We start from the raw sequence: 10,829 nt of genomic DNA on the forward strand, positions 1-10,829 counted from the left end.
TAGTGCTCACTGTGTCTATTCTAAGTACTTTACTAATAAAGACTCCTATACCATAAAACAACCCCATGAGTTAGACGCCATGATTGTTATTATCCCAATGGTACAGGCCAGAAAACTGGAGTATCAAATGATGACAAGGCATTCTCATGTACTTATTTTTTAAGAACACTGTCACAAGTACTTTCCTTTACTCATAATAGTGGTTTTATTATAAATAAATTTCATATTATGTAAAGGAAAAAAACCTCCATTCTTTGTGATTTGTTTTTTAATGTGCCTTTAGTCAACACTAAATATTGAAATGTTCTGATTGGGTGGCTCAGTCAGTTGACCATCCTACTTCAGCTCAGGTCATGATCTCACGGCTCATGAGTTTGAGCCCCGTGTTGGGCTCTGTGCTGACAGCTCAGAGCCAGGAGCCTGCTTCGGATTCAGGGTCTCCCTCTCTCTCTGCCCTTCCCCCACTTGTGCTCTCTCTCTCTCTTTCTCTCTCTCGCTCAAAAATAAATAAACATTTAAGAGAAAAAAGAAATGTCATGATTACCTTTCTTCGTCTCTATTGAAATAACTATGTTTTCTATCAGTTTTCACTTAATGTTGATGCTAACTTTGCTTGACTGAGGCCAACAGTCCTTGTTTATAACGGATTACTTGTCTCAATGTGCTGTTCTGTCTTGTGCATTAAGATTAACATTTTATTTCTAAGCTCATAATGAGTTGAAGGACTCTTCCCTTCTTTAAGCAAGGGGGAAATACAAGTCATATTTACCTCAGCCAATTCAATATATAAATAAATATTAATGAAGTCGCTACCATGCTACTCTGCACTGTAGAACATAAAAGATTCAAAATGAGTATAATATGAAGACGAGGCTTAGCAGCAGAACTTCTAAGACCATAAGGGAAAGAGAATCATGTTGGAGAAAACAATGATTTTGAGGATTTTGTACATGCTTAGGATCTGTGCAACTTAACACATGTTTTCTGTTCCTCAATTTTGGGTTCCCCCAAAGACTTAAGATATTGCTTAAACAGAAGAGGTCCCAGATCAACTGAGTGAACACACAGGACCACGATGCCCTCTGCAATGGAAAAGGCTTCATCCGCCTCACTGACAGCTATATGCCCACCATGTACCCAAGTGCCAGGCACACGGTCGGTGCTCAACAAATAATTATTAAAATGAAGAAAGAAGCCAGCTCGTTGACCATAGCAACTGGTCAAGCTGCTTTTTCAAATGCAGGTCAGCTGGAGATTTGTTCAATGAGATGTTTGTTGCAAAGTCTTCACCCTCCCTGTGAGGTCAGTCCATGGCGGGGAGGGACAGGGAGCTTGGAGACACGGAAACCGGAGGGCAGAGTCCTTGGGACCTGGAGAAAGAGGTCAAGACGGTGAAGTTTTCTGGCAGCTTCCACACTCCTAGAAACAGAGCTGAGTGTATCTGCAGCCCCAGGTACCCGACCTGGACCTGTCACTTTGCCCTTTGCCACCCAAAACTCTCTGATTTTTTTGGGTCAGTAATGAGACAATGAACAAACACAGAGAAGGTATCACCTTCTGTAATTGTCCCTGACAATCCCTGAGCCAGTCCAGCCACCTGATACCTGGTGACCAAAATATCTTCAGCCCCAGGGAGACAGATGCTACATAGGGACTGATTGGATACATCCCATCAAGTGAGCAAACTTGTCACACACACACACACTTCTCTTCTTTCCTTCCATCCTTCTTCATGTCTTCATTGCCTTCCCCAGCTTCTCCCCCCTCCCCTCCAAAAGTTCCTTTCTCCATTCCAACCCCTCTCTATTTTCCCTTCTGGGCCCAATGCCAAATGCCCATAAGCAACCCCTCCCCCATCTCACGTTCTAGACCCTTGCTTTGCCCCCACTCCAGCCTCTCCCACAGGGCCCTTTTGCCCTCTCCCCCTGCCTGCCCCCTCTGCCTTCCTCCCTGCCCTGCCCCCGCCCCCTCCCCCTATGTCTCCCTTGCCCTGTCGCTGGGACCCAGGAGGTGGCTGTGGATTCTGCCACTGCCTCATTCTCTTCTCTCTCTTCTTGGTGGGGTCCATAGCCAGCTCTCCTGTTGCTCAGAGATGTGGAGGCAGTTGCTAAGAGACAGCGAAACGTCAGTACCTGGCCCTCGAGGAAAAAAGGGAGCGAAAAAGGGAGAGAGGAGGGGGAGAGAGGAAAGGAAGGCGGAGGGAGGGGAAGACCTGGCGGAAGCCTCATACCCCAGCAGCCTCAGCACCAGCTGAGTTTCGGGAAGAAGCATTCAGAGGATTCTGTGAACTTTCTTCTAAGCATCCTCTCTCAGATTCCCCATTTGAGTAAAAGAAGGGGACCGGCCAGGCACCGGGAGCACAGGACAGGAAACCACAGAGGATGCTGCCCCGGGATCCAGGAGCCATGGAGAACGAGAAGCCGGGGGAGGGGAAGTGCCGGGGAGGCAATCTGTTCTGAAGCAGCAAGCGGGATTCCAGGATGAGGGAGGGAGACCCACGTCTGCTGCAGATTGATGGCTGTGTCCTTGGAACAGAGTAAGTGGGCTCCTGAGGGCCTATGGGAGTGCAAGGGGGGAACTTGGGGTTCAGAAAAATGGGTCTGGATAAAGGAGCTGGGTGATTTCCCGGTGGGCGGGATTGAGGCTAGAAGTGCTGGGAGGGGAGGCATTGCCGGACCGAGGGGGTTAGGGAGGACAAGTGAGGACAGCCAGGGGCCACAGAGGATGCGGGGGGCCACAGGGGATGCGGTGGACGGCAGAGCTGAGACACCGGGTATGTCATCGCTCTCTCTGCCTGACCAAATGTGGACGTGGGCTCACACTGGGGAACAGAGAGCAGAGTGGGGTGCTTGTAGAAAGGGGGCTGGGATTAGGGGTGTGCAGGAGGGTGGAACACGGGGGGGCGGGGGGGCGGACTGGAAAGGGGGTTCTGCAGTGCGTGTGCAGAAGGCAGTTGGACAGAAAACTGGGAGGTGTGAGCACAGGGCAGGGCAAAATGTGGGGAGATCACAGGAGAACAATGTGTGTGTGTGTGTGTGTGTGTGTGTGAATGAGAGAGAGAGAGAGAGAGAGAGAGAGAGGAGGGAGAAGGTAAGGGAGGGAGAGGGTGAGAGAGAGGGGGGGGAGTGCTAACCCTGTTTGAAAGGGGTATGCAAACAGCCAGCCTGGCTGTGCCTGTTTTAGGGAGTTGCCCAGGGGTGGGGTGTTTGGTGCTGAGGGGCGAGGCTGGGAGAAGCGAATGCATCTCGCCCAGGACAGAACCCCGGGAGGAGGACAGGCAACCACAGTGTGAGGGTGGGGGTCTGAGCCCAGCGCTGCCCACACCTGACACACAGCATGCAGAGAAAACGCTGTGGCTGGTGGCAGAGAAGAAGGGGGCCAGGGAACCTAGGAAGGACAGTAGGGAGGCGAGGGCACTGGAGATCTCCGCCTGAGTGCTTTCCTTGTTGACAGAGGGAATTCTGCCCCCGCCTGCTGAACGCAGAGCTGGGCTGGGAGAGAGGCACTGGCCGGGGAGAAGTCGCCAAAGCGGTCCTAGCTGATCTCCATCCTGCTTCTCCAGGACACATGGCTCTTTCCAGCCTTGGCAGCCGGCAGTGGGTGTCACTCAAGGTCCTCCCCAACCTGGGGGAAGAAGAGCCTCCTTGGGGATTTCAGTAGATGCTGAGGCTGACGACTCGGGCTTTCAGGAGGCCCATGGAGACCCACTTGGCCCCAGGCTCCCTTCCCAAAACACCCACCCCAGGACCCCCTTGGACTCGAGCCCCCTGGGCCACCAGAAGAAATGGCTTCTGAGACCTCAAATGCCGGAGACCCACATGCAGCCCTGGCCTCCTAATCGGTCCCAGATTCGGGACGGGGCTCCAGGTTTTTAGATGTGCCAGGACCTTCAACAGGCACAATCTATGTCCTTCACCCCCTCCACCACCTGTCCAACATAATACAAGACAGGAAGCAGCCAGGGGTCATGGGTGAGAGGAACACAGACCCACAGGGACCCTTCCAGGACCTGCTAGCAGCTGGTCCAGCCCTAGCCTCAGTCCCTCACTCTCTCAAGCGTTGATCATCTTTTCAGACCCTGTAGGACCTCGGCTGGATTTATTGCCCCCTCGGCTCCTAAGGGGACTTCCTGTGGATCTCACCTAGGGAGCCCTCTGGTGCTCAGAGGCTCCGAGGAAAGGCTTGAGCCATGATGCCACGTGCCCAGAAGCCCCACCTTCCGGGGCCCTGGCCCTGATGTAGCTGTCTTTCGGAGCCACCGACTCTTGATTCATGAACACAGCCCCGGCCCCAGTGGGCTCCCTTCAGCAGGGCGGTTGCCAGCTGCCTAAGATGGGTGACACCTGGTCCCAGCTGCCCTGGCCTGGGCCCCCCCACCCAGCTGTGCTGCTGGTCTCCCTCCTCTTGGCAGCCGGGGCCATGCGCTCGGATGCCGGCGCTAGCTGCCCGGTCCTCTGTACGTGCCATAACCAGGTGGTGGATTGCAGCAGCCAACGGCTGTTCTCCGTGCCCCCAGACCTGCCGATGGACACTCGCAACCTCAGCCTGGCCCACAACCGCATCACGGCCGTGCCGCCCGGCTACCTCACATGCTACATGGAGCTCCGGGTGTTGGATCTGCGTAACAACTCCTTGGTGGAGCTGCCCCCGGGCCTCTTCCTCCACGCCAAGCGCTTGGCACACCTGGATCTGAGCTACAACAACCTCAGCCACGTGCCGGCCGACATGTTCCAAGAAGCCCACGGCCTCGTGCACATCGACCTGAGCCACAACCCGTGGCTGCGCAGGGTGCACCCCCAAGCCTTCCAGGGCCTGGTGCAGCTCCGAGACCTGGACCTCAGCTACGGGGGCCTGGCCTTCCTCAGTCTCGAGGCCCTGGAGGGCCTGCCGGGGCTGGTGACCCTGCAGATCGGCGGCAACCCCTGGGTGTGCGGCTGCACCATGGAGCCCTTGTTGAAGTGGCTGCGGAACCGGATCCAGCGCTGCACGGCGGGTAAGGCGGGAGGGCGGGACTGGGCAGCCACGGGCACAGAGGGGCTTGCCTCCCTGCCAGCAAAGGATCCAAAGAACAGGGAGGGACTGACAGCTCTTAGCACCTGGTGCGTGCCCTGGTCTGGGCTGGCCTCTGTGCACACCAGCCCTGTCCCCCCACAAGTTTCATCCGTTGAGTCCTTGCCCTGCTTGCTGGTGCCCTTCGCCAGTGAAACACACACCACCCTTGCATCTGCGGCACTTGGGACCTGCGGAGGCAGACAGATAGTAAACGAGAGTGTGCTGAGCTTTCGCCGTGACCTGAGAACTTGGCACGCGTTACCTCCCCCCATTTTGGTGACTCCCATTTTGCAGGTGAAGAAACTGAGCTCTAGAACAATGAAAAGACTTGCCCGGGGTCGCTCATTTAGAAAGTAGCAGGGTCGTGGATAAAACCCGAGTTTATTTGACTCTTAAGCCCTGTTCTACTCTACCAGGCTGCTTTTTAAAGTATTCCGAGTGCTGGAAAAACTCAAAGAAACAGAAACAGGCAAACACTCTTTATTTTAGTACTTACTATCTGCCAGGACTTACTCTTATGCTTTATCCTAAACATATGTCATATTTAGCTCATCTCATCCTCAGAAGAACCATGATGAGATCCCTACACACGCTGTTCTATAGAGAAGGAAACCAAGGCACAGAGAGGGTCAGTAACTTGCCCAAAGTCACACAGCTGCTAAGTGTTGGAGTCAGCATTCAAACTCTGGCAGTCTGCCTGCCTTCTGGCTATATCCAGAAGAGTCAGGTCCAAAGCTAACAGGAAGAGTCGGGGCCTGAGTTCTGGGCTGGCCAAAGGGCCTTAGCAGAGCTCTGCAAGGTTAGGGCATGGGGTGGCAGCTGAGAAGAAAAATGGATTTGGCAACTTAACCAATCAATCCCAATTGGGGGTGCACTGGGGACTGATGGAGACTGAATCACAGAGGTTGGATGGGCCCTGACGTCACCTGGAGGCAGGCAGTGCTCAGATGCGGCCCCCCGTCACCGGCTCTCTTGTGTGGCAGCACTGAGCCTTGGCATCAGCCCCCCTGCAGTAGAATGACGGGAAATAGCTGGGGGCACCATCTCAGGGGCTTTCCCAGAGCATGGCTCAGCATGTGTTCCAAAAGAACGATGCTGAATGAGGTAGGAGGGAGAGGAAGACTGAGTGGGGAGCCCAGGACCAAAATAGTTTGGGGGAGGGGTGTGGGTCACGATTCCACTGTTTCTACACAGTTGTGGGAGGAAGTTCTCCGGGACCAAAATAGCTGGGGATGGAGATGGGGCAATGCTAGGGGGCACGAGGGGGAGGCTGCCTAGAGCCATCTCCCCACCTGCTCACCCCTTGAAGGCTGCAAGCTAGCTGTCCCCTCTTTCCTGTGTACTAAGGACAGAAAGGGCACCCTGGTGCCACATGCACCTTCCACCTCCTGTGATCTCTGAGGCCCCTGCTCCCCTTCAGAAGAAGCACAGCCTCCTGGGGAGCAGGAGAGAGGTCCAAGATCCCATTTGGGCAGACTCATGACAGTGCAGATGAGGGACCCCAGCCCCAGAGAGGGAAAGTAACTGTCCATTGGCCACTAGGTTCCCCACGCTCCACCGAACAAGCTCTTCAGCACATCACATCCTCCAGGATATTTCCTCTTGGGCGCAAAGAACTTGCCAGCATAGGGAGGACCAGGCAATCATCTTCCTTTTGTCTTCTTTTTGTTCTCCTACAATTATCCATGGTTTTTGGACAAATCCCAACAGAGAGGGACAGAAGGGTGCCCTTGGGATATACTCAACCTCAAAACTGGCCCCTTGAATTACCAGAGGGCTTTATCAGCCCTCAGGGTCCCATCCTGAACTCCCCCAGGGTCCTGCCAGTTGTCCTCAGAGCCTCCTCTGCAGGGTCCATACCAATTGCCTTCAGTTTCCCCCACATTCCCTGACTTCACATTGTCTTGCCACCACCCCAGTCATGCACACAATAGACTTTGGAGTTATGCATCTTCCGGTTCTAAGAGGAGAGCCCTTAATGGTTAACTTCAGATGCCATCTTGTCCTGAGCAGGGTCTGGAGTGCTGTGCATGTGGCCAACAGGGACCCCTCCACATGCACTGCAGATTGCATCTTCTCCCCCAAACTGACTCCTCATTTCTAAGGAGAATGATGTTAATCCGTTTCTCAAAAGGGGCAATCCAAATCCATCATTTTATTCTTTGCCCTCAAAAACTACAGGATGAATAAGCGTTTATGTACCACCTAATTTAGAAAACTTCTGCATATTGACTCTTAGACAATTTAGGTTGAATTATCCCCTTCTTATGGAGGGAGAGCACGAGAGCCAGAAAGGCGAAAAAACAAAAACAAAAACAAAAACAAAAAAACGACTTGCCCAAAGTGAGAGCTTGATTAATACGTATACCCTGAGCAAAGGGTTGAATGCCTGCTACAAAGCTGGTGCCTGGCAATGCAGGACAGAGCTTCCAACTGCACACCACTCTTACTTCCAAGACAGAGTAAAATGAAACCATTGACAACCATGTGTTTGTACAAGTGACCCTGGAAGGGTGAGGTGGGACAATCAATGATGGAGAGAAAAGTAATCCCATTGAAGGAGAAGCTTCTCCTACAGAAGACTATCTACAGAATATGACCCTCACTGACCTGTCCAGGGAGACCAGCCTAGGATACTAACAAAAGCACATGTTTACATCGTGCTTATTATCCACCAAGGATATATTATTTATATATGTTAACTCACTGAGACCTCACGACAATCCTATGTTACAGATAGCATCATTATCGTTATTTTACAGATGAAGAAAGCAAGACACAGAGGGGTTAAGTAATTCACGCACAGTCACACAATTAGTGTGGGGTAGAGAGGGGATTTGAACCCAGATCAATATCTCCAGAGTCCATACTCATAACCCTATACTCTACATCCCTGGAAAAGCCACATGGGATAGTAGAAAGACCCAATGCTTTCAAGTTGGACAGAGTCATTCATCCACACATCCACTTAACAAAGTTTCATTGAGCACTTACAGGGACAGGACCCTGTTCAGTGACTAGGAACACCATGGGAAGAACTTATATTCATGGAGGAGGAGACAGATAATAAAGAAACAGTGAGACAAGATAAATACAATGGAGAAAAATTAAGCAGAGCAGGAAAGTAGAGAAAGCCCAGAGAGAGGTGGTGTGGAGTTACTATGTTATATAGAATCATAAAGGAAAGGCTCATTAGTAAGGTGATACTTGAACAAAATTCCAAAGGAATAAGGGACTGAGCTGTGCCAAGATTCAGGGGAGAAGCACTCCCACACAGGACAAATGCAAAGGCACACTCTCTCCACCCTGAAAAGGGATGTGCTCAGGGTGATGGAAGAATGATCAAAATGTGTGTGTGGATGGAGCAAAGTGAACAAGGAGCAGAGGGAAAGAAGAGTCCTTGTAGCTCACAGTGAGGACCTTGGCTTTCATTCCATGGGAAGATAAGAAGTCAGGGGATGGTTTCAAGCACAGAGTAGTACATGATAGGACTTCGGGTGTCAAAGATACTCAGCCAACTGCATCAAGATGGTTTAAAGGCAGAAGCCCAGAAACTAGTTAGGATGCTACTGTAAGAGATGAAAATGTCACAAGACAGCAGTAGATCTACCATGAGTAGTGACTATTGGACTTCAGGCAAGTGACTAAACTCTCTGAGCAGTGATCTCCACAACTTTAAAAACAGGTATAAAATATTTGATTCAAGGGTTGTTGAGGAGAGTAAAGAAGGTAAGTAAAATGTTTGACACATAGAAACTCAATAAAAGGACTCAACTTCTCTTGGGGGGGAGGGGGGTGGTGGGAGACTCTCCATTCCACTCACTCTCCTCCGGCCCCTCACCTTTCCTGGGTTCTGTGTTGCAGATTCTCAACTGGCTGAGTGCCGGGGGCCCCCTGAAGTCGAGGGTGCCCCACTCTTCTCCCTCACTGAGGAGAGCTTCAAGGCCTGCCACCTGACTCTGACCCTAGATGATTATCTCTTCATTGCATTTGTGGGCTTTGTGGTCTCCATTGCCTCCGTGGTCACCAACTTCCTCCTGGGCATCACAGCCAACTGCTGCCACCGTTGGAGCAAGGCCAGTGAAGAGGAAGAGATTTGACGTGGGTGCCTAACATCTCTCATGCTGCTGGCCACCACTGCTTCTGACCACCGGACGCTGCTCACTCTGGCTCCATGGTACCCTGGCCACTTCATGACCCAAGCAAGGTCAGAAAAGCACCTTTGTGCGAGCCTCGACTGTGGGCCAGACACTGTGCCAAATGGAAATGTCAGATGACTCTAACCTAGCCCCTGCCCTCTAGGCTCTTACCTCTAATAGAAGAGAGAGATTCAAAAACTACTCCCTATAAGACAATTTGTCAGCACTCTGAGCACATAGTTATGAAAGCCCAGAGGAGGGATCATCAATTGTGCCTAGGAAAGTCTAAAAGAATTACAAGAATGGAGGCAATTTGCAAACAGAGTTATCAAAAAATGTCTGCTTTGTCAAGTAGACAAAGAAAGGGGGACATAAGCAAATGACGGAGGCCAAAATATGCATGGTGTGTTGAGAACAGTGACCACTCCTCATGACTTAAGTGTATAGAGCAGATGCGGCACAGGACCAAAACTTCCCTCTGACACCCAATCTTTCCGCTCCTGGAGTTGCCCAACACTGCCTCCTGAAGAAGAGAACACCCCCATGCCAGCCTCCTAGGTCTCCTGCCAGGAGCTACGAGGTGAGACCACCTCATATTGACTGCCTCCCAAACTAAGTCCACCAAATGCAGCCTGCAAGTGAGGTCCCAGGTACTGAGCTGAGGGTGGACACTTTCGGTGTCCTTTCTCCTACCCTTGTCTCCTGCCTCTCACTTGAGCTTCAGCTTCAGAAGAGGGAAGCAGGAGGTCCAGCAATTGGGCAGCAAGAGTCTTGGCACCCCAGAACTCCTAATCTTGTGACTGTTCTTGCCACGGTGCTCCCACCAAAGGATCTCATCAAGAAAGTGCACTGTAGCACGAGGGTAGCCATGACTGAAGGAATAGAAGGCCACCACAGTTGTGACCATAGGAGGATTTGCTCTTTCTTCTGAGCAATTCACCCATTTAAGCATCAGGGTATGAGAGCTATTAATTAATTACCAAGCAGTTGCCAGTGTCAGGCACTGTGATAAGCTCTCTCCACAGACAATTCATTTTAATGCATACAACAATCTTCTGAGGTAAGCATTGTTGTTCCCATTGTACAGATGAGGAAATAAAGGTTCAGAGAGCATTCAAAGTCACATGTTGCTTAACAAGCAAAATAAAGTCTGTGTTCTTTCTACCCAATCCAAGCTGAGGAACATCACAGTTCCCTCTGAAGTTATATAAGTTTGAATTCGAGTAGTGCTGATGAATAAGTGCTCCCAACAAGGGCCAGGCACTCTTCGGGGCACTTTTAAATTTATTGACTTATTTATTTCAATTCTCACAGCAACACTGCCTGGTGGTTTTTATTATTCCCATTTTATAGATGAATTAAGTGTAGAGAGATGAGTATCTTACCCAAACTTATCCGGGTACACTCTAGAAGGAAGGTGATAGGCAGCTCTATTCAGGGAAACTGTCTAAAAAGTCTGTCAAAAATCAAGTAACTTGATGTGTGAAGCTCTATTATCACCATTGTTGCCGTCATCTCCAACTTTGCCATCAGCTTCGTCAGCTTCCACCCTGTTTTTGTTCAGCACTGGACAGCTCCTAAAATGCTGTGGCGTCATTCTTGACTTTTCACAACCCATTACTCCTATTTTACATATTG

General features: G+C 51.0%; 1 protein-coding gene across 1 annotated transcript; it reads left to right on the forward strand.

Moving 5' to 3' along the window:
- The first annotated feature begins 4,317 nt into the window (after window positions 1-4,317).
- LRRC55 (leucine rich repeat containing 55) lies at window positions 4,318-9,178 on the forward strand. The gene is made up of 2 exons (XM_047070129.1): window positions 4,318-4,993; window positions 8,917-9,178. The coding sequence occupies exons 1-2, from the start codon at window positions 4,333-4,335 to the stop codon at window positions 9,150-9,152; spliced, it is 897 nt and encodes a 298-aa protein (XP_046926085.1). The 5' UTR covers window positions 4,318-4,332; the 3' UTR covers window positions 9,153-9,178.
- Window positions 9,179-10,829: the final 1,651 nt, after the last annotated feature.

Source organism: Lynx rufus, unplaced genomic scaffold (genome assembly GCF_022079265.1).
Source record: "Lynx rufus isolate CCGP_SWC_20201006 ecotype Redwood Valley unplaced genomic scaffold, mLynRuf1.p SCAF_9, whole genome shotgun sequence".
Taxonomy (NCBI): Eukaryota; Metazoa; Chordata; class Mammalia; order Carnivora; family Felidae; genus Lynx; species Lynx rufus.